Consider the following 23,815-nt stretch of genomic DNA (forward strand, 5'->3'; position numbering starts at 1 on the left):
AAATCCATTAAAATACTTCTTCCAATAACACCCTCTAAAACAATGAAAATCTGTCATGACTTTATAAATAAGTCTGTCGTGTTAAGAAAATCTGCTGTCCATGAAAAATCTGTCGCTACACACTTCAAATAAATCTGCCATATAAAACAAATCTGCCGTCAAATTCTGCAAATTAATCTGCCATCTAAAATAGTCTACCAAAAAAAAACTGCCATCAACAATAAATCTGCCACTTACAAATTAGTCTGCCATTACATGTATGGCAGACTTTTATAAATAAATAAAAAAAACGAAATTGCAGGAATTTTTTATAAAGGGTAATATTGACTTTTGTTTTTTTCCTAACAAAGCAAAAAAGGGTATTTTTGGTATGAAACTAACCCAACTGACCCTCAAATTTTAGGAGCTAATCTAGCAATTAACTGTTCAATTTGGGTCAAACTAGTAATTCTCCCTATTTAAATATGTTCGTGTAAACAGACGGAAAAAAAAAATATGATTTCTGTCGAGCCGTCCTCGTGAAAAATTTGTTTTGGAAATATATCTTTTTGTTTAAATCCTTTTGCTCGCTCTTCAGATCAGCGCTTTCAGATCAAGGAAGTGTTGAAATCAGAAAGTTTTTTGACTGATCTTTGTTGTACTGTGCTTGAATCTTCGTCCAATTGATGGTAATATCTTCACTCATCCATAGATGATTTATATTGAGTGAAGGTTCTCTTTGGTCGGGTTGATTCAAGTTGTTGCGGTTGAGAGAAGTGGAACATTCAACTATACCAAATAAAATAATTTGGATTATTCTCTGTATCGTAATGACTATCGACTAATGACTCGAAAACAAATTCGTAAGAAAAGAAAGAATTTAAAATGAGAAAGTATACGTGTTTGACTATCTTAACAAAAAAATATGTTTAAATATTTCATCTGGTTATATTTCATGAGAAAATTGTGCATATTTAAATATGTTCGTGTAAACCGACGAAAACAAATATATATTTTTCTGTTGAGCCATAAGCCACATGCTTGAGCCGAGACTTCTGTGTGTCGGTGATGCAGCGTACGAGTCTATTTACTTTTGCCACAATTCCACAATTTTTTTTGTTTCGGTGACAAAAGGTATTCCACAATTTTTTTTATATAAGAAAACAGTATTTTACAATTTATGCGAGAAAAAAAAATTCGGCAAATTTCAATGATTTATAGATTTTAACGAAAAAATACATAATTAACCTGCTTTATGATCTCAATTTAACACTTTGTAACATAAGAGAAAACTCAACAATATTGGAATATCGCTTTCCGTCGAAACCAAAAATCACGATTATTTTTCTTTTAAATTATCACGTTGTAAATAAATTTTAGCTCATTAAAATATCATTAAGATAGAGGCATGTCCATTTATTTGATACAATATATAAACAAAGCAAAAAGATCAAATGCATTCAAATGGAGCACCTAGATGCACCAAATATATAAACAAACCAGTCATGTGCACAAACGAGCAACAGTTAACTAGAGAATTTGGGACTACAAGTTTGAGTTCCAACATACATGTAGGAAAATTACAGAAAGGACAATAATTGAAACATGAGATATTGCCATCGTAGAAAGGAGGAAATAGAGAACGTCCAATCTTATTCGCCACCACACAAAAAAAAAAAAAAAAAAAAAAAAAAAAAAAAAAAAGAGTTGGCTGGTCGAAGACTTATAAATCTTAGTATTTCGGGTTTGGTCTCTTTGCTAGGTTTTTGTCGTTGGTTTAATGTCTGACATGTTGTCTCGTAGATTCCCTTCTCCATTTCATCACAGCTTTGCTATGATTCGTGAAACATGGACACTTTTCCTTGGTGGAAACTTAAGATCTTCCCATCCTTCTTCATCCACTCGCTCAAAGTACTGATCTACCATGCTATCCTTCATGTCCTTTAGTTTCCTTGGCTCCCACTATAATTTCATCAATACAACATTATATTAAAAAATATGACACAACAACAAATTTTTATTGGAACCCACGAAGTGGTGGCTTAGTAGTAGTACGAGGGGATTAGGTCTTTTGTACTAAATGGAGAGATTTGTCAAACCTTTGGGTTCCTATCTTTGTCTACCAATATGGCTCTGCACCCCTGCATAAGTAATACACGTTTTTTGTAATTATGGTCTACAACAAAGACAGTTTCAGGATGAAGATAAAATTAGAAAAGCTGAAAAAACCTCCTCAAAGTCTCTGCTTATATCTCCCTTTATCAAATTACACACCATTCTATACTCACGAATAAGACACTGTCCCACCCCTTGCAATCTTCCTTCTCTTATCTGAAATTTATATACAAAATTAAATTAGCTCTATCCCATCACTGCGTGTGAAACATTCTGGAACTAACCGATCTAAGAGAGATTTTAAGACTTGATGGTGAAGCCTTCTTTAATGCACGAATGGTAGTTGAGATCCAATCATTTGGTTCCTGAGTGGCCTCTCTCTCCTAACCAACACATACGAATATACGATGGTAAAGTGCTTCGTCAAAAGGTAAATTTAGGATATTAAATCAGTATACTAGCTATTTTGACTTACAAGTGCAGATATAATTTCTTCGATAGTTCTTTTAGAGAAGCACCTATCAATAACATTTAACCTACGTAAAAAAAACAAATAACGGAAAGATAAGAAATAGTTTACACAAACTAAAAGCTGATCCCAATACAAGGTTGAAATTTTATAAAACATGTAAAGTACTAAATTAAAATGTAAATAACAGAGAATATATTTTAGCGCATTACCTACAATATGTTTTTGCAATGTTGGCCCGACATAAGGTATTCGACAAACTCAGGTACAATTAGAAAGAGTGAAATTAAACAATTAAAATCATTCACACTTGCCTGTGGTAAGCACTATCTTGTTTAAGGTGTGGATGCTGAGTGTATGCGTCCAGAATTGTTGGGACAAAGTTCGGATCATTTGAATCAACTCCGCAAAGATCTGCTTCTAATAGGGTCAAACTCTGTCAAAAGGAATAACCTTACTAAATAACGATCCTCTTGGCGACGGGAATAGTGCTCAACAGTAGTAGCGATAAAAAATATCTGAAGGGAATAATGTCGGAGGAAATAGACACTCTAAAAAAATTGACATACCGCACGTTTTGGTTATCCATACTGAAGTTACAATATAGTCAACGTAATCAAAGCAAAGAAAATAAGCATCTGGAAGTATTGTTCCAAAGACATGTAACTATATATAGGGTAGGACATGCATTGACAGAGAGAAACGTCAAAATAGTACTTGGCAAGAAAAGTGCCAATCAGGGATAAGTCTCAAGATCTTACAGAGAATTCTTATGTCCATTGTGCTAGTTCAACTAAAATTCCACAAGAATTAGTTTTGCAACACTAGCTGTTAATTATACCCCCATTAGTTCCCAACAAACAAAAAAAATATCTCATTTTCCTTTATTGTCTATTATGCCTGCGGCCGTGACTAGGAATATATAATAAAGACGTATGCAAAGTAAATTTATACCGTTGAAGGCACAAAATGAGTTGCAAGACCACAAGCAAGCATTTCAGCGCCATCTAACCTAGCTCCTGTGAGGCCAACATACTCTCCTGATCAAAGAAGACAGGTAACTAGGTAAGGATAAGAGGAGATAAGCTCGAACTTTTTGGACATGTACAACAGGACGGCCCTGAAGTTAAAATTCTTAAACCATAACCCTTAATAATTATATTTTAATATGATCGTCAATTCGTCATAATAAGCTATAATAACCATACGGATATTATCATTAATCAATGTAGAAATTCTTTAAAGACATCTATTAAAGTTCCCATATTTATATTAGGATGTCTTTTTCTCTAAAATTAGGATATGTTTACATATTAAAATAAACTAGTAAACATATTATATGCATAAATAGATGGTACCTGCAATTAAAAAAATAATTTTAACTAAAAAATACTACAATTGAATATATATAAAAGAGGTAATTGTTGTCACTTTCAAAGCTGAGGCAGAAACACACGGCATTTTAGGTGTTATATGCTTATGGGGATGCCACTATATTCGTCATGATGCATGCCGCTATATTCCACTACTAGTTTATGATATGTGCTAGAACACAAGTTGATTTTTCTTCAATTTTATATTTTAAAAAGAAGTGATAGTATTATAGCGTCTTTTTTTGTTAAATATTTACTTTAGTTGGACTATGTTTTGTTGTATATTATTCGATTTTATAATACCATGTTGTCGGATAATATTTGTGTTGTTTCTAAGTTTGGTTAAGGTTTATTTAAAACTAGTTATAATTATATGCGGGAAAATATAATTCTTAAAAAATTAAATAGGTACAATTATGTAATATGTTCTAAACACAAAAATATCTTATATTAGTTATTTTGTACATTAAATTATAAATAGTTGAACTAGATTGAACAATTGTAAGTAATGGTTACAATTAAATTTATGCCATCATCCAATTGGAAATTATTGGGACAAATGATAAAGTTTTATAATGTAATTCGCAAACATTTAGAGGTGTCAAATCTTATTTAAATTATCTCACCATATGATTTTAGAGAATTTGTTAGAAATGTTTTTTTGAGATATTTTTTTCAAAAATACTCATTTTGATCATTTTTATTTTTGCTCTTTTTTAGACAATTACATATGTTAAATTTATAGTTTTAAGGGGATAGGTCTTAGTATTTAGAGTTTAGGATTTAAAATTTAATCATTTTGTATATAGAAAAGAGGTATTTTTAAAAATAGACAACATGATGGGATATTTTTGTAAAGTGACATAGAAAAAGAGGTGTTTTTGAAAATGCTCCATAATTTTAAATCTGCCACCTATTCTAATTTATTCTATTATATGATTTGTGAGCTCTTAGAATTTTTTTCTCTATAATCAAATTGAAATTTTACATAAAAAAATAAAAAACAATTCATCATGAAAAATATTTTTAAATTATAAAAAAACAAAAGTAAAGTATTTATAATTTCTATGGTCTGGTAAATAATTATCATATGTTTCAACAAATATTAAATTAAAATACTTTTTTCTTTTCAAATTAAAACAATTTAAATATTTATCTTATTTTATATACTTATGCATTTCAACTAAAGCAATGGATGAAACTGATTATAAATATTCAAATTTCGATGTATATTAAGTAAATTTTCATACTCTTCAAAAAAATACTTTTTGGTAATATGTTTTTATACTTTCACTTATTTTCATACTCGATATAAATTATTGATGCAATACTACTTTCTTATAGGTTAAATAATTTATATTAGTTCTCTAATTTTTTAATTTGAATCATGACATATGCAGGAAAAAAAAAACTATTTCCTAATTATATGGATGATGTAATGATTTATTATTTTCACAAAATAGAATCAAACAAAGATGATAGGTGAAATATAATGATTAATAAAAAAATTGATATGCTACGTAAGATAAAATATCTTGTTTTGTTCAATTTAATTAGTTATTAATTATTTTGAAATTTATTTAAAATATTTTTCGTTTTTAGAATGTATTTATATTGCAGATATAAGTAGTATTTTTTACTCTTAAAGATTATTGTTATAGTAATTTTTATTTGTAATGGTAATTAGTTAGTTCTTCTTTATTAAATTGCGATAGTAATTTTTTCATCTCATTATCAGGCAAAAACAAATGAGTTTTGTTACCAAAAAATCCAGGGAGCCTTGACAAGAAGTAGGAAGCGCCTACATCTGGGAAGAGCCCTAGAGCTGTCTCGGGCATTGCAAATACCTTTGAGAAACTCAAAAGATATGGGAACAATAATAATCAGCATATTAAAGCGAGAGAGATCTCTGTTTGTCATCCATCTATGCCCATGCTGAAGTAGAGAATACGTACCGTGTTCTCAGTTGCAATACGAAATCGACCATGGATGGAGAGACCAGCTCCACCTCCCATGACAATACCATTCAAAATTGAAACCTATAATTTCAAAACGAATTAATGAATGAACTTATTATATACTTTTGAGTAATTCACTAAAAAAGATAGTGTGCATGTTGAGTTAGACCTGAGCTTTTCTATACGTGGCCATAACATAGTTGAGCATGTATCCCTCTGCGAAGATATCAGCAGAGAGTCTCCAATTTCCTAGTCCACGTAAAATAGAGAAAAGAGTGTGAAAGTAAGGAAAAGGAAATAGAATGATTGTCATAGGTAGATAGGATAATGATATACCTTGTACGATGTTACGAACAGTAGGTTTAACGTCGCCACCAGCACAAAAAGCTCTTCCTTGACCCTGTTGGCAAATTTTATTCAGTGCCTATGCGCTAATAACAAAAAGAAAAACTAATTATTAATTTGTTACTATGATGATATTACCTTTAGGATGACAAGTTTCACACTAGGGTCCTCCTCATACGCAAGAAACAGTTGCAGTAACCGAGTCATCTAAAGAAAATATTGATTCCATGCCAATATGTAAGTAGTGAACGTAAGGGACACAACTAGAGATGTTAAAACGGGCTCATAGCCCGCGGGTCTAAACGGGTTCTGTATAAAAATTTCAGCCCGTTACCCATTTAGCTACAGTATAAAAATAAAAGGGTGTAAACGGGTTAATCCGTTTAGACCCGCGGACTTAGCGGGTTCGATCAAAATTAAACGGGCTACCCGTTTATTATATGTTCTGGTTTTATTTTCCTTCAAACGACGTAGTTTTCATTTAGGATTTTGCTTTGTTAATTTTTTTGCCGTCATCGCTTCCTCTTCCAAGCTAAGTCGTCTTTTCCTTCAAGCCTCACGGCCTTCTCCTTCGAGCCTCACCACCTGTGCTCCAAGCATCTTCGCCTCTGCTTCCATTATTATAGTTTTCAATGTTATTATCTTCAATTAGATCTAGATATAACACAGTAAAAACCCACAACAAATCTGAGATAAATCTGATAACATTCTATTAGATAACTAATCACTCGATGTTCATGAAACACGGAGGATCACTTCCCGGCTCTCAGATTTAAGAGAAACCCAGCGAACTGATATCGGAACTTTAAGAAAACATTTTACAAAATGATTCTGGATAAGATAAAAAGAGCTAACATGTGCTCATATATAGATAAGAGAAAGTCTTCGCGAGTCTTCCTTCTAACGGCCTTCAGCTGTGAACCGCACACGTGTCGGTCAATACTGCTGACTTAAACCCACACGTGAGAACCCACACGTGATAACTCTGCAAAATATCTAGCCATTTGAAATGGCTGTATCAAATCTCCCCCCTTTGCAGAGCCTTGTCCACAAGGGTCGTTAAACATCAAAGTGCGGGAATTTCTTCTGAAGATCAAATAGAAACTCCCAAGTTGCTTCTTCCACTGGTTGCTCAACCCATTTAACCAAGACTTTGGTAACAGCTCGACCCTGCCTGTTAACCATCTTCCTCTCCAAAATCGTTTCAGGTTCTTTCTCAAACACATCCTGCAACACCGAAGGTAAAGTAGTTGCCACTGGAACATTACCAACCAACTCTTTAAGTTGTGACACATGAAAAACCGGGTGAATCTTAGTTCCAGCAGGTAATGCCAACTTATAAGCAGCTTCTCCACACTTGTCCACGATCTTATAAGGACCATAATACTTCGGTGACAACTTCTGGTTCAAGCGTACCACCACTGAAGATTGTCGATAGGGTTGGAGTTTGAGATAAACGTAATCGCCAATATCAAACTCCCTTTCAGTGCGATGACGGTCTGCTATCTGCTTCATCCTGTGCTGAGCACGCAACAAATGAAACTTCAATAACTTCATCATATTTTCCCTCTCCTGCAAAGAACGAGCTACAACCGCCACCTTCGATTCACCAGGTAAGTAAGGCAGGTGTACTGGCGGTGCCTAACCATAGACTGCTTCGTAAGGTGTCATGCGAGTGGAAGTATGATAGTTAGTGTTGTACCAGTATTCTGCTAGGGCCAACCACTTACACCACATGTGAGGCTGAGCGTGACACATACAACGCAGGTAAGTCTCCAAACACCTATTAACCACCTCAGTCTGACCATCACTCTGAGGATGGTATGCCGTGGACATCTTAAGTGCCACACCTTGCAGAGTAAAGAACTCCCGCCAAAATTCACTCGTAAAGATTGCATCACGATCACTGACGATAGAGTTTGGACATCCATGGTGCTTAAAGATGTTGTCCAGATACGCTTGAGCTACTGTCAAAGCACTGTAAGGATGCGACAAAGCGATAAAATGAGCCGCCTTACTCAATCGATCCACAACCACCATAATAACTGACATATTAGCAGATAGGGGAAGACCCTCGATTAAATCCATAGAAACATCACTCTATAAAGCCTCTGGAACCGGTAGAGGTTGCAACAATCCAGGTGAAGCCGCATTATCAGTTTTACATTGCTGACAAATGTGACAACTCCGAATGTAAGTCTGAATATCATTTGCCATCCCCTTCCAATAGAACACACCTCGGACTCTTTGATAAGTAACATCCCGACTAGAGTGACCTCCCACGCCAGAACAATGGAGCCACTGCAAAATAGTGTCACGCAACTGAACATTATCTGGAACCACAATCTTGTTTTTGCGACGTAACACATTATGTGCCCAAGAATAGTGTTTCTTTGCATTTGGCGTAGCCTTGAGAGTAGAAATAAGAGTGCGTAACTCCAAGTCTTGATCATACGCATCCTGAATTTCCTTCAACAAGTCACACTCCACCACTGACAAAGCCATATGTAGAACTTCTGCTCCCTCTACTCTTGACAAAGCATCAGCCGCTAAATTCTCCTTACCCTGTTTATACTGTATCTCATAGTCAAATTCCAACAACTTGGGAAGCCATTGCTGCTGAATAGGGGTGTTTAATCGTTGCTCTAGCAAATACTTGAGGCTCCTCTGATCAGTCTTAATAACGAAATGAGCTGGGAGTAGATAATGCCTCCATTTTTGCACTGCAAATATAACTGCCAATAACTCCTTCTCATAAATTGACAGATGCAGTTGTTTACCCTTCAGTTGTCTACTGATATAAGAGATAGGATGTCCTTCTTGCATTAACACTGCTCCAATCCCATTCCCACATGCGTCTGTTTCTACTATAAACACCTTGTCAAAGAGTGGTAATGCTAACACTGGTGTCTGACATAACGCCTGTTTCAGTTCATCAAATGCTTTCTGAGTTTCTTCACACCATTTAAAAGCTTCAATCTTCGTTAATGCATGTAGTGGACTAGCAATCGCACCATAATTCTTCACAAACCGGCAGTAGTAACCAGCCAGACCCAAAAATCCCCGAAGCTGTTTGAGATTAGTTGGTTGTGGCCAATCCGCAACAGCTTTAATCTTCGCAGGATCAGTCTCAACTCCATCTGCACTGATAAAGTGGCCAAGGTATTCCACTTTATCTTCAGCAAAAGCGCACTTACTCATTTTTGCGTACAACCTTTCTTCCCTCATAACCTCAAACACCTGACGCAAATGTGCCGCATGTTCTTCCATGTTTTTACTATAGATGAGGATATCATCAAAGAAAACTAGCACAAACCTCCGAAGAAATGGCTTGAACACTGAGTTCATGAGACTCTGGAAGGTTGCAGGAGCGTTTGTTAGCCCAAAGGGCATTACCAAGTATTCATAATGTCCCCCATGGGTTTTAAAAGCTGTTTTAGGAATGTCTTCCGTCTGCATTCTCACCTGATGGTAGCCTGCCCTTAAGTCTATTTTTGAGAAGACCCTAGAACCCCCAGCTCATCAAGTAAATCATCAATCAAAGGAATTGGGAACCTATCCTTGACTGTTATCCCATTGAGCTCCCTGTAATCAACACACAACCGCCAACTGCCATCTTTTTTCTTAACCAACACGACAGGAGATGCGAATGGGCTAGAGCTAGGTTGTATAGTTCCCCCAGTCAACATATCTTCTACAATTTTATCAATCTCATTCTTCTGATGAATGGCGTATCTATATGGTCTCTGATTCACTGGGTTTGCACCATCAAAAAGCTGAATCTTGTGGTTATGGTGCTCCCTGAAAGGTGGCAACTCGCTAGGCTCCGCAAATACTTCTGGAAAATACTTCACTACAACATCTACTTCTGCAGTTATTTCCTCACTCCCAGTTAACGAATATACAGACACTTCCGTAGGATTAACAGTCTGATCATTCGCTTTTCCTTCGACCCTCACCTCGTTAACACAAATCATAGAAACTTGTACCTCTTCTTCATCCATTTTCTTGAGCTTCTGAGCTTTAACATCCCTTACAGATCCGTTCTGGATTCCATACAGCATCACTCTCTTTTTGTTCCACATAAACTCCATTTCAAGTAACTTGAACTCCCAAGTTATTGGTCCCAACGTTGATAACCACTGTATGCCTAAGACCATATCGCACCCCCGTAAAGGAATCAACAACACGTCTGACTCAAAGAATGTGGTCCTGAACCTCCACTGGAATCCTTCAATCTTGCCTTCGATTCCCAGTTTACGACCATCAGCCACTGAAACTTGAGTTAACTTCGAAGTTTGAACCTTACAACCCATCCTTGCTGCCATCCTTGGATCCACAAAATTATGAGTGGAGCCAGAGTCAATCAATACAAAAATTGGTTTCTTACCATAAATTCCTTTAACTCTCATCGTCTTATAATCTGACACTCCAGTCACTGCATTATGAGATACTCTAGGCATAGTTTCTTCACAGTCAGCCCAAGCTTCCTCCATCTCCACTTCCTCTTTTACCTCCATACTAAACAACTGGGTGTTCTTATGTGTCTTGTAATGTTCAGGAGTAAATTTCTCATCACACCAATAGCATAATCCTTTAGATCTCCTATCACTCATTTCCTCCTTGGACAGAAATTTCTTAGTTGCCACACCCTCTGTTTTAATATTACCACCCCTTTGACCTCCTTGGACACCAACTTCTTTAGCATTTTCTGCCAACACACGTCCTCCGTTACCCACGTTATTACCCTTAGAAGATACCCAAGGCTGTGATGCTTGCTTCTTAGGATGTGCTTTCTCGTATAACCTTCCCAGACGCAAACAGTCTCGTATTGACTGTGGTTGAAACATTCGAATATGCATCTGCGTATCTAATCGAAGTCCTGCCAAATAAAGACTCACCAAATAATCTTCAGAAAGGTTGACTCGAGTTTTAATGAGATCAAACTTCTGATGGTAATCAATGATTCCCTCTGTCTCCTGCAATTGCTTTAACTCCGCCATAGGATCATCGCTCTCATCTTCAAAGCGTTCTTTCAGCAACAAAACATAACCATCCCAATCATTCAACACCTCAAGACCAATACCAGACTGCACAAAAGAGTAATGCCACGTAGCAGCATGACCATCAAAATGAATCGCAGCCATCTTCACCCGCATCTCCCTAGGTGTATAATCCACAACAAAAAACTCTTCCACCTTAAACAACCATTCCTTAATCTGAGTACCGGCAAACCTAGGGAAATCAATTTTCCCCAACCGAGTCAAGCTACCATAGTTATAGTGAGGATAAAGCCTTACCGGTTCGGATCTAACAACCTTGGGTGGATCCAAGTCAGTAGATCGAGTTTCTCGCGATGACGATGACCTCTGGTTACTCCGATCATAAGGTGTTTCACTCCGTTCAGCTTCTTTCTGAATCTCTTTACCATGATTAGCTGTAGATCTGCTCATAGCTTCGAACATATCTGCGATATGCTTCTTCATCAGCTGACTTTGTTCCATCATTTTTTCCGTCATTTTCTGGTTTTGTTCCATCACGATCTCCTCCAAACGAGTCATCCGTAACTCCATCGGATCCGTCTCAACCTCCTCTTGCGGTTGAACATCCCCCACGTGAGATCTCGTTTTCGCCATTGATTCCGAGAAAGGACTCAGCTCTGATACCTTTAACACAGTAAAAACCCACAACAAATCTGAGATAAATCTGATAACATTCTATTAGATAACTAATCACTCGATGTTCATGAAACACGGAGGATCACTTACCGGCTCTCAGATTTGAGAGAAACCCGGCGAACTGATATCAGAACTTTAAGAAAACGTTTTACAAAATGATTCTGGATAAGATAAAAAGAGCTAACATGTGCTCATATATAGATAAGAGAAAGTCTTCGCGAGTCTTCCTTCTAACGGCCTTCAGCTGTGAACCGCACACGTGTCGGTCAATACTGCTGACTTAAACCCACACGTGAGAACCCACACGTGATAACTCTGCAAAATATCTAGCCATTTGAAATGGCTGTATCAAGATACTTCTGATTTTTTAGACTTTAAAAGATAACCCATAAAATTGGGATTTGTCTCATCGGGAATCAGTAGCCGGTATAGGAGATGATAACTGTCGCAAGGATATGGACAGAGATTGAGGGCAGAGGTGAGTTAGATAATGGTGGTAACTGGGTGAGAGAGGAGAACAAGAAAGAAGTCAATGGAAAGCTCTTGATTTTTACAATTAATTAAAATAAATAAATATTTGCTGACAAAAAAAAAATTAAACGGGCTAAACGGGTATCAACAATTTTAAATGGGCAGGGTTCAAAAAGGGTAGAATTTAAATGGGTTTAAAAATTATATCTTCTAAATGGGCAGAGTTTAATCGGGTTGGGTTTAAATGGGCAGGGTCCACCCGAATTAACATCACTAGACACAACGAAACAGCTGAATATCAAGGGAAAGATTCAATACCATATTGAAGGACAGAACATTCAGCTGCTTGGGTCTGTTTAGTGTCAAGATTCTAGCACTCGATTTCTCTTCCACCAAAATCTGTGAACAAATTGATTTAATTTAGAGCGATCGCATAACTAAAACTTCACTCTTATCCCCGGTCCATGGGATTGTGATGTACAAGATTCGGCTCAGAACGTTTGGTTTTACAATAAGAATCATAGCCGTCGATTCACAGTAAATAAATATAAAGAAAGAGAAAAACATACCGGAGACTGAGAGTCCATCTCTAATGCTATCGTCTTCTTTTCCTCTTGTTTCTTCTCCGTTGTATACTCCTATACATATATATAACAGAGCAGCGATGGAATCAAGGGAGAAATATTTTTTTGTTTCTTTGGTTTCGATAATTTTAATTTTTTTTTTTTGTGTTCATTAATTCGTATGTAATAGTTTATGTTTCAGCACATGAGAAATTAGTATATTTAAATATTTTCTTGTAAACAGATGAATATATAGTTTTCTAATGAGTCGCCCTCGTGACAAATTACTATTTTTTATATATACGACAAAAAATCTACTCAGCAAAACACGGATTTTTCCAGTCTTTGTTTTCTATCTGTCAACTTTTTCATTTGAGTCTTAATTTAACGATCATTTGAGTCTTCCTTTATACTTGTTTCCACCATGTTGGCTAAGTCGTGTTAAAATATTTTGTGTCCTCTCAATTTCTCATTTTTTTACATCTCTTATTTTATTCTTTTGCTATGACTTTAATCCGACCTGAAATTTTGTGAGCAAGATTACCAAAGTACCAAACTTATGTTCATTAGTATTTTGGCTTCTATTCTATGTACACACCTAACCTATGAATTGATTGTTTTCGAAAACGGTGTTGTACAGATAATACTATTTATACCTAAAAAAATTTAGGAGTTAAGATATATATATATATATATATATATATATATATATGATTTATCACGTAAATTAGATGATACTAATATTAATTTATAGTCAAAAATGGTCTCAGTCGAGATGGCCTCTCACTCTCATGTATGTTTACTCTTCTTTACTGTGAATCGCCGACGGCCATTTCTTCTCTCTTTCTAATCAGTTTGATCATAGGTTCTGGTGGAAGAGAAAGCAAACGTTAGAATCTTGACATTAAACAGACCCAAGCAGCTGAATGTTCTGTCCTCTAACATGGTATTGATTCCTTCCCTTGTTGTTTCTTCCTCGCTTTCGTGCTCTTGTTACATATTCTCTTGAACGCAATCTTCTCTAGATCTCGCGGTTGTTGCAACTGTTCCTTGCATATGAGGAAGATCCTAGTGTGAAACTTGTCATCCTCAAGGGTCAGGGAAGAGCCTTTTGTGCTGGTGGCGACGTTCCACTTGTTGTTCGTGATGTCCTTCAAGGTATATCAATATATTTCCCTCCCATGACCATTTTCCTTTTCCTTTTGCTTACTTTTTCTCTTCTCTATTTTTGTGGACTAGGCAAATGGAGTCTCGGTGCCGAATACTTCAAAAATAAATACACGCTTGACTATGTTTTGGCCACGCATAGAAAACCTCAGGTCTACGGTCTCATCATATAAACTGTCGTTTTAGTGAGTTATTCATATTACATAATCACCACATTATTTGTTTTCCATACTTCTTTTTTGAAATTATAGGTTTCAATTTTGAATGGTATTGTCATGGGAGGTGGAGCTGGTCTCTCTATCCATGGTCGTTTTCGTATTGCAACTGAGAATACGGTATTCTTTTCTTATATACATGTCCATGGATGATTGCTCTGAAATATGCTCATATCTTTTGAGTTTCCCCAAGTTTTTGCAATGCCTGAGAAAGCTCTGGGGCACTTTCCAGATGTAGGAGCCTCCTATTTCTTGTCAAGGCTCCCCGGATTTTTTGGTACCAAGTCATTTTGTTTTTCCATGTCCACAACATCCGAGCCTATCTAGCTCTCTCATCTTTCATGTCTTCTCCTTTATCCAGGAGAATATGTTGGCTTCACCGGAGCTAAGTTAGATGGCGCCGAAGGCCGAAATGCTTGCATGTGGTCTTGCAACTCATTTTGTGCCTTCAACGGTATGAACTCCCTTTTCTTACATACGTCGTAAGACTTGCGTATTCTCCATTGTCGGCATGTAATGCCGTTTAAAGGCTTAGAGTAATTTAAAAAGTATAAAGTCATGTAATATGTTCTTATATTTCAAAACAAAAAAATAAATACAAGAATAACGAATAATATGAATGGTTCGTTAAAATTGTAAATGGTTATACTATGGATGTCTCCTTAACAAATCTTCTACATGACATAAGAGCTTGGTTTTCCAAAATAGGGCAAATATAAGAACATATATAAATTCTCAATATTATAAATTCTCAATATTACACTGACTCTGTTTTAATAGGGTGGCACATGTCTTAGCTAAAAATGGATGTATAAATTCTCAATATTACACTGACTCTGTTTTGAAGCCACCATGGCTGAGCAACTCTCTATGTAATGATCTTTTTTAATCAATATATATTACATTTGTGAAAGAAAAAAAAACGAATAATATGAATTTTTAAAGCACAACGCTTTTTTACTTAAAACGTTATCTTAATCTTTTTAGTTTCTTTGTTTTTTGTAATTCATTTGCTATAAAAAAAATTGTTTTGCCTTAGTAAAAAAATCATTGTAATCCTTTTCTTTTTCGAATTTGTAATTTATTGTATGATTCGGAATCATTGATTCCCTTTTGATTGATATATTTAAATACTCCCTCCGTTCTAATTTAGCTGTCGTTCTAGGATTTAATTTTTGTTTCATATTAGTTGTCGTTTTAGATTTTCAATGCAGATGTTTGATGAATATTCCAATCTTATCCCTACTGTTTTAAAGTTTCAACCAATGAAAAAATTATAAAATATATTAATGAAGGGCAAAACATAAAATTTAATAGTTTCCTTAATTTGTGTAAAACCTTAAACGACAGTTAAACTAGAACGGATGGAGTATACATTTTCAAAAAAACAAGTAATTAGTCATTTATTGTATTTTTTTTCTTACATAATATGTCTTTTTACAGATTGACATCAAAGACGCTCAAAACAAGATGCCTTTGTGCTTTTTTGTTTTTAAAACTAATGGCCTGACAACAAAAGTTGTGATGTTAAAACCCTTTAATTAGAAAAAAAAAAAGTTGTCTGATGTAAAATTTTGTGGGTTTTAGTTGAACTGCCAGTCTGCCACATGAATGGGTATCAGAGGAATAAACTAAGAAATTACTCCTTTTTCACAGAGTTTGACTGCATTAGAAGCAGACCTTTGCAAAGTTGATTCAAGTGATCAAACCTTCGCCTCAACAATTCTCTATGCATATACTCAGTATCCGCACCTGAGACCGCAGAGTGCTTACCACAGGCTAGTGTACATAATTTTGCCGAATATATTTTGTCATGTCAACTTTGCAAGCATTCTAGGTCATGCGCAACAACATCTATTTTCTCTGTTACTTTACAGTTTACATGGTTTTAAAATTTTAACCTTGTATTGGTGTCATCTTCAAAAAGTTTTGTTTACGCAGGTTAGATGTTATTGATAGGTGCTTCTCGAAGAGAACAGTCGAGGAAAATTATATCTGCACTTGTAATTTATTCATTAGTATATAGGATATGTTGGCTTGCGAATTGCGATCATGAGTTACCTTTGGCTATTATTCCGGAAAATCATTGTGCACTTTACCATCATATATGTTGGTTATATAGGAGAGAGAGGTCACTCAGGAACCAGATGATTGGAAATTAGCTACCATTCAAGAGCATTGGAGAAAGCTTCACCATCATGCCTTAAAATCTCTCTTAGATCGGTTAGTTTCTAGAATGTGTAACAAATTAAACAGTCGTATGAAAGAGCTGACTGTGTGTACAAATTTCAGATAAGAGAAGGACGATTGCAAGGTGTGGGGCAGTGTCTTATCCTTGAGTATAGAATGGTGTGTCATTTGTTGAAGGGAGATTTAAGCAAAGACTCGGTGGAGGTTTTGTCGGCTTTTCCGATTGTATATATCTTCATATCCTCATATTGTCCTTCCGTAGGCGTAAATACAACGTGTCTTCTTTATGTAGGGGTGCAGAGCCATACTGGTAGACAAAGATAAGAACCCAAAGGTTTAATTAATAAATCTCTCCATTTGGTATATTTTTTAATATGTCATATTATTGTTGTTATAATGTTGTATTACTGAAACTATAGTGGGAGCCAAGGCGACTAGAGGACATAAAGGATAGAATGGTAGATCAGTATTTTGAGAGAATGGAGGAAGAGGAACAACTTGCCTGCTTCAGTTATCGCATCTAACATGTGAAGTGGAGAAGGTGTTTGATGAGATATCAATTGGTTAGACTTTACCAAACCCTATGTGTTGAAGAATTCTACCTTCTTTTCTTTTCTTTTCTTTTTCTTTTTGTTGCACCAAATAAAAATAGGCGTGCCCTGGTTCATATCCTTTCAAAGATCACAGTATATCACGTTTCCATTATTTTCTTTTATGCAATATGCTTACAGGAAGGTAACAAATTGTAGTTCCAAATTCCCTATATATATTTAACTAGGTAACAACCCGCACTATGTGCGGATAAATCTATGCAGATAAAATTAGTGTTAAGAGTAAAGTTATTTGAGTAAAGTTATTTTTGAGAATGTAAAATTTGTTTGTGTAAAAAAAAAATATATAACCCGTGAGAATATGTTTAGATCAAACTACTATGTATCAACTAAATATATAATCCGCTCTTTCTTCAATCTATGCAAGATTGTTTTTTTTGTTTTTTTGTATAAAAATATGTTTCACCCGTAAAATATTATACCAATGGTATTAAATAAGTCAATTGTCTATAATAATGATTATTGTGATAATTTTATTTTTGAAAATTTAAATATGTGAATAGTAATCAGTTTTTTAATAGGTGAATAAATTCGGGTTTCAAAAATGTTTTAGATCTAATAATGTTATAATAATTAAATATGTTATAAAATGATTAAAATATATTTTAAAATTGAAATGTATGATTTTTTAATTAATTGAAAAGAAATATTCCTTAATATTCAATAGCAATTATGTGTAAATCATATATATGAAAAGAGGTCAACTCTCTCCATAAAATGGACACATCAGCAAAGGAGAATGTGCCACCTGTAAGCAAAAAATATCCTAATCTTTTGGGCTTCTCTTACGTTTTAGAAGATAGTGTAACTGCTCTAATAATAAAAATCAGAATTGAAGAAAATCATTATTGTAATACCATGATATATTGATGTTTTCTCCGTTACCTACACCTCTGGAAGAAGATGGTCAGACTCTCAGAATTCACTCAGTTGTCTCTCTTCAGTTTCATCTTCTCTATCTTCTGCAATCTGCATCTAGACTAATTAATATGTTTGTTTCATGAAGACTCCTAGGGCAAACAGAAGCCACTCTCCGCCAAAGTCTTTGGCGGCCGCACAATATGACATTGAAACCTAGATAAAGATCACTAAGATATTGTACGCATTGATGATTCAGACTCATGGGATATCCAAACAAGAAGCCGCAGGGAATGATTACAGTGGGATCGATGAAGGATGTATTTTATTAGAAGATGAGGAGAGGAAAAACTAAAACTCATATATATGAAAAGAGGTCAACTCTCTCCATAAAAAGGACACATCAGCAAAGGAGAATGTGCCACCTGTAAGCAAAAAATATCCTAATCTTTTGGGCTTCTCTTACGTTTTAGAAGATAGTGTAACTGCTCTAATAATAAAAATCAGAATTGAAGAAGATCATTATTGTAATACCAGGATATATTGATGTTTTCTCTGTTACCTACACCTCTGGAAGAAGATGGTCAGACTCTCAGAATTCACTCAGTTGTCTCTCTTCAGTTTCATCTTCTCTATCTTCTGCAATCTGCATCTAGACTAATTAATATGTTTGTTTCATGAAGACTCCTAGGGCAAACAGAAGCCACTCTCCGCCAAAGTCTTTGGCGGCCGCGCAATATGACATTGAAACCTAGATAAAGATCACTAAGGTATTGTACGCATTGATGATTCAGACTCATGGGATATCCAAACAAGAAGCCGCAGGGAATGATTACAGTGGGATCGATGAAGGATGTATTTTATTAGAAGATGAGGAGAGGAAAAACTAAAACTCATATATATGAAAAGAGGTCAACTCTCTCCATAAAATGGACACATCAGCAAAGGAGAATGTGCCACCTGTAAGCAAAAAATATCCTAATCTTTTGGGCTTCTCTTACGTTTTAGAAGATAGTGTAACTGCTCTAATAATAAAAATCAGAATTGAAGAAGATCATTATTGTAATACCAGGATATATTGATGTTTTCTCTGTTACCTACACCTCTGGAAGAAGATGGTCAGACTCTCAGAATTCACTCAGTTGTCTCTCTTCAGTTTCATCTTCTCTATCTTCTGCAATCTGCATCTAGACTAATTAATATGTTTGTTTCATGAAGACTCCTAGGGCAAACAGAAGCCACTCTCCGCCAAAGTCTTTGGCGGCCGCGCAATATGACATTGAAACCTAGATAAAGATCACTAAGGTATTGTACGCATTGATGATTCAGACTCATGGGATATCCAAACAAGAAGCCGCAGGGAATGATTACAGTGGGATCGATGAAGGATGTATTTTATTAGAAGATGAGGAGAGGAAAAACTAAAACTCATATATATGAAAAGAGGTCAACTCTCTCCATAAAATGGACACATCAGCAAAGGAGAATGTGCCACCTGTAAGCAAAAAATATCCTAATCTTTTGGGCTTCTCTTGTGTTAGAAGATAGTGTAACTGCTCTAATAATAAAAATCAGAATTGAAGAAGATCATTATTGTAATACCAGGATATATTGATGTTTTCTCCGTTACCTACACCTCTGGAAGAAGATGGTCAGACTCTCAGAATTCACTCATTTGTCTCTCTTCAGTTTCATCTTCTCTATCTTCTGCAATCTGCATCTAGACTAATTAATATGTTTGTTTCATGAAGACTCCTAGGGCAAACAGAAGCCACTCTCCGCCAAAGTCTTTGGCGGCCACGCAATATGACATTGAAACCTAGATAAAGATCACTAAGGTATTGTACACATTGATGATTCAGACTCATGGGATATCCAAACAAGAAGCCGCAGGGAATGATTACAGTGGGATCGATGAAGGATGTATTTTATTAGAAGATGAGGAGAGGAAAAACTAAAACTCATATATATGAAAAGAGGTCAACTCTCTTCATAAAATGGACACATCAGCAAAGGAGAATGTGCTACCTGTAAGCAAAAAATATCCTAATCTTTTGGGCTTCTCTTACGTTTTAGAAGATAGTGAAACTGCTCTAATAATAAAAATCAGAATTGAAGAAGATCATTATTGTAATACCAAGATATATTGATGTTTTTTCCGTTACCTACACGTCTGGAAGAAGATGGTCAGACTCTCAGAATTCACTCAGTTGTCTCTCTTCAGTTTCATCTTCTCTATCTTCTGCAATCTGCATCTAGACTAATTAATATGTTTGTTTCATGAAGACTCCTAGGGCAAACAGAAGCCACTCTCCGCCAAAGTCTTTGGCGGCCGCGCAATATGACATTGAAACCTAGATAAAGATCACTAAGGTATTGTACGCATTGATGATTCAGACTCATGGGATATCCAAACAAGAAGCCGCAGGGAATGATTACAGTGGGATCGATGAAGGATGTATTTTATTAGAAGGTGAGGAGAGGAAAAACTAAAACTGCTAAGAAGTTGACGAAGCTGATGAGTTGAGTCGATGGTTCTTCTAGAAACACTTTATCTTTGAGACATAGGAAAACTGAGCAAGGCTGGCTAAGAGACTGTTCAAGGATACCCTCACTACAGAAAGATCTTTGCTCTTATATGTTCTCAATGTCTCTTTTTCAATGTTCTTATAGGCAATATTCATTAACGAAACTAAGATTTAACCGGGTGTAGAGTAGGAATGTTGTTTTTATTTTTGTTTCGTAGGTGGAAGAGTCAGCTTATTCCTGCAGGGTCTTAATTAAGATGGTAGCACAATGATTGTGAAACTCATTATCCATGGAGATGTAAAAGCCTTTGATCTGCCAAATGCATATTGTCAAGATAAAATCCTCATAGATGGTTCTCAATTATGTAGAACCGATTTGTAATTTTTAAGGTTTTATAAACAAGCTTGGCTTGCAACTCGTGTCTTTGAGAAAGGTCTACAAGCTTGGCTTGCAACTCGTGTCTAACGACTCAACCTCTAAACTTTGTCTCATCCTAAAGTTTTTTTTTCCACCATTAAAAAGTCCAAAAGTTTTATCAGCATTTAAAAGCAATACTCTGTTATTAGCTCTGCCAAAAGAAATGTAAAAGGTCATTTTTCCTTTTGAATACAGTCTCACATTTTATTCAGAACAAAAAAAATTATTTTGGATTCAATAAAATCATCTTTCATTTAACGGGTAAAATATTAAAGACTTTTTAACTTTATCTTTGTTATGGCAGTTTGAAAAACTTACTGAAAATGTTTTTTCACTGGTAAGGTTTTATATCCAAGGCATCAAACGAAAGAAACCAAACAAAAATAGTATGTACACATCCTAACAGTTTAGAATTTATTGTAGGTTTATGGGCGAATAATTCCCAAGGGGATTTCTTGACATTGTTGTGGATGGCTGTTCAATACAAATCATGAGCACAACTACTGCAAAATGCATTCAAAACTAAATTAGTTAGGGTAAATAAATATCCAGTAAATATTCTACGTACAATATCCTAAAGAGTAAATTTTATCTTATGCGATGCTTCATCATATATATGCTAAAAGTTTTCTTTTTGAGTTTGTAGTGTTTTCAGCACTATGTCAATCGTGTTCGGTACTTGGGTTAAAGGCAAACCCACTAACAAGCAGTAGCAGTCTCTAAATAACAAAATACACTGATGGATGTTGCAACAATCCTAAATAACAAAATGTTGTTGAGATCCTCTTCCCATTGAAAATAAACTAGATTCTATTTAGGATCAAAGAGTAGATGGAGTTCTCAGAAAAGAAGATGAATCTATTATTTCAAGGTTTTTTTCTTATCTATCTAAAATATTGAAAAATAGAAGTACAAGAAGAAAACTTAAACAATGCTAATAATAAAATATAAAAGCGCACGGTTGTAGTTCTAAATTCTTACATGATGCTAAATGTAAAGGTTTATAATAACTCAAGCGAATTGTGCATTTGAGCATAGGTTGAAGTCACCTCTATATACTATCATACTATAAAATACGAATAGAAAAAACCTGCAGCGTAGCGCGGGTGCTCATCTAGTATCCATAAAATGAGGACAATAATTTTATTGGTGTCTCGAGCTCTCTAGCGACAACACATCAGTATTTTCTTAAGAATGCTTCTCTATTAATATATAGGGGATACAAAATAAAACAAAAAGCATGGTTGAAGTTTGCCTAAAGAAATTTTGTGTGTTCTTGTTCTTATCATGTTTTGATTTGAGAATTTATTGGTGGATGGTCCTGGGTGCCATCGTTCATCTGTTCGAGCTCATCTACCATATATAGCACCAACGTTAGCCTCCACCAAATCTTGATTTTTTTTCTTGTTGCTAGCCACGCTTGACACCACACAAAAGTGGTCTGAGTTATTACTTGCTTCTTTTATTTTATTTTCTGGTTTTTTTTCATGGGTGGGAAATTTGAGATTGAAAAGTGAACTGCTCTCATCAGACCACTGACTTCTAATGCATGTCGCTAGTTATGTTTTCAATAAAACTACATGATAGTTAGATATTCTCATGTAAATTACCAAATACTGATACACTGACTAAATGTAAACTACGTACATTATATCTAAATGTCGTCTTGCGAAATCATTTGACTATACAATTACAATCAGACCACAGGTTTACATAGTTAAACAGCACCGTTTTGGTTATTAGGTTCAGCACATAAATTTATAATAAATACTACGAACAATACTAAGAAAATAAGAACATGTACTGAAAAAAGAAATATCAATAATTCGGGTACTTGTATGCTGAGCTGAGCAGGCTTATCCGCGGTCTCCATTTCTGGTATCGCGGGTTCGGACTCTTGGCAGGCAGGTCTTTCGTGAGATCCAGATGCGCTCGGATTATCAACCTGTTCTAACATCCCTAAGATTATTTCTTCATCCCGTTTATTTTCGTGAGTTGGCGCCGACCACGGGTGGTGATTAAGTGCATTTATAGCAGTTTGCAACTGCAAAACATTAGCAGGCAAATAATTTTTTTTTTGTTAAACTCAAACACTATATGTAAACAAAAAGTCACACCGGAAAATAAAATAAATAATCTCTGAAAGTAACCTCAGGTAGTCTCCTTATAGAATGATTTTCATTATTATCAAATTGGGGAATAATGTTGTAAAGCCTAAAGATTTTGGCTAGTTGTTTGACTTCAGTGTAGGCTTCCAGACTCTACAACAAACGAAAATAAATAATTAAAAACGAGAATAAGATAAAATTTTATTTTTGGTAATATATTAACTCAAGCTACACTATACTATTTCCTCCCAAGATACAATTAGTATAATCAGATAATTTACCCCAAAAGTCAGTGGTACATCTTTCGAAAGAAGCTCCAAGACTTTGAAGAGAACACGAGCAATTTCACATGCATATATAAGTTGATCACTGAAAAGCATATACGATCGAAGAATGTGAATAGTAGAGAACAAAGCTAAATATAGAAGAAGAGAGAAAAGGAAAATTTGAACAAACAATATTTCCAATAAGCACAAACCCGAGAGCTCTGACATTGACACTTGTGGAAACTTGGTTATCAGTAGAGGAAGACGTGTATGCACTTGAATCAATTTCTATTCAAAAAAGTATAGTGGAAACAATTAAGAAAAAAAATAATAAATAAACTCAATTGCAAAATATGAATGTAGATGATATGAGTATGCAAGCTAGTTACTTATATATATATATATAGGAGAAGAAAATTATTCATAGATGTGCCAATGATTAGGGCACACTACCTTTGCTAGTGATCTTGATCATTGTTACGATAGTTTTCTCGTAATAGTCT

At 35.2% G+C, this 23,815-nt stretch overlaps 2 protein-coding genes across 5 annotated transcripts; one reads left to right on the forward strand and one right to left on the reverse strand.

Annotated features, from left to right (window-relative positions):
* Nucleotides 1-1,485: 1,485 nt before the first annotated feature.
* LOC104774892 (putative 3-hydroxyisobutyryl-CoA hydrolase 3) lies at nucleotides 1,486-13,556 on the reverse strand. 2 transcript variants are annotated; one of them, XM_087449967.1, is made up of 15 exons: nucleotides 12,958-13,553; nucleotides 12,707-12,787; nucleotides 11,540-11,905; nucleotides 6,378-6,446; nucleotides 6,231-6,294; nucleotides 6,064-6,143; nucleotides 5,892-5,975; nucleotides 5,699-5,783; nucleotides 3,518-3,603; nucleotides 2,878-2,999; nucleotides 2,570-2,630; nucleotides 2,379-2,477; nucleotides 2,209-2,310; nucleotides 2,079-2,120; nucleotides 1,486-1,941 (listed from the first exon to the last, which is right to left on the reverse strand). In XM_087449967.1, exons 1-15 carry the CDS (start codon nucleotides 12,973-12,975, stop codon nucleotides 1,801-1,803), a joined length of 1,500 nt encoding a protein of 499 aa, XP_087306093.1. In that variant the 5' UTR covers nucleotides 12,976-13,553; the 3' UTR covers nucleotides 1,486-1,800. The 2 variants fall into 2 exon arrangements, with proteins under 2 accessions (XP_087306093.1, XP_087306094.1); XM_087449968.1 differs by lacking the exon at nucleotides 11,540-11,905 and having other exon boundaries at nucleotides 12,958-13,556.
* A 125-nt stretch (nucleotides 13,557-13,681) lies between these two features.
* On the forward strand, nucleotides 13,682-17,197 carry LOC104789166 (putative 3-hydroxyisobutyryl-CoA hydrolase 3). Of its 3 annotated transcripts, XR_015556736.1 has the most exons (9): nucleotides 13,682-13,897; nucleotides 13,977-14,109; nucleotides 14,191-14,270; nucleotides 14,370-14,610; nucleotides 14,695-14,787; nucleotides 15,990-16,556; nucleotides 16,626-16,727; nucleotides 16,816-16,857; nucleotides 16,943-17,197. XR_015556736.1 is itself a non-coding variant. In XM_087449969.1 (4 exons), exons 1-4 carry the CDS (start codon nucleotides 13,895-13,897, stop codon nucleotides 14,484-14,486), a joined length of 333 nt encoding a protein of 110 aa, XP_087306095.1. In that variant the 5' UTR covers nucleotides 13,682-13,894; the 3' UTR covers nucleotides 14,487-14,979. The 3 variants fall into 3 exon arrangements, 1 of the variants encoding a protein (XP_087306095.1); XR_015556737.1 differs by lacking the exons at nucleotides 15,990-16,556; nucleotides 16,626-16,727; nucleotides 16,816-16,857; nucleotides 16,943-17,197 and having other exon boundaries at nucleotides 14,695-14,979; XM_087449969.1 differs by lacking the exons at nucleotides 15,990-16,556; nucleotides 16,626-16,727; nucleotides 16,816-16,857; nucleotides 16,943-17,197 and having other exon boundaries at nucleotides 14,370-14,979.
* Nucleotides 17,198-23,815: the final 6,618 nt, after the last annotated feature.

The sequence above is a fragment of the Camelina sativa genome, chromosome 5 (assembly GCF_030686135.1).
Source record: "Camelina sativa cultivar CO46 ecotype springtype chromosome 5, ASM3068613v1".
In the NCBI taxonomy this organism is placed as follows: Eukaryota; Viridiplantae; Streptophyta; class Magnoliopsida; order Brassicales; family Brassicaceae; genus Camelina; species Camelina sativa.

Excerpts from the sequence above, each read along its gene's own strand:
- LOC104774892 (XM_087449967.1), bottom strand. Across the intron at positions 5,784-5,891 it reads GTATTGCAACTGAGAACACG|GTATTTGCAATGCCCGAGAC; the intron begins GTACGTATTCTC and ends AGTTTCTCAAAG. Across the intron at positions 2,121-2,208 it reads TAAGCAGAGACTTTGAGGAG|GGGTGCAGAGCCATATTGGT; the intron begins GTTTTTTCAGCT and ends TTACTTATGCAG.
- LOC104789166 (XM_087449969.1), top strand. Across the intron at positions 14,110-14,190 it reads TGTTCGTGATGTCCTTCAAG|GCAAATGGAGTCTCGGTGCC; the intron begins GTATATCAATAT and ends TTTGTGGACTAG. Across the intron at positions 14,271-14,369 it reads CCACGCATAGAAAACCTCAG|GTTTCAATTTTGAATGGTAT; the intron begins GTCTACGGTCTC and ends TTGAAATTATAG.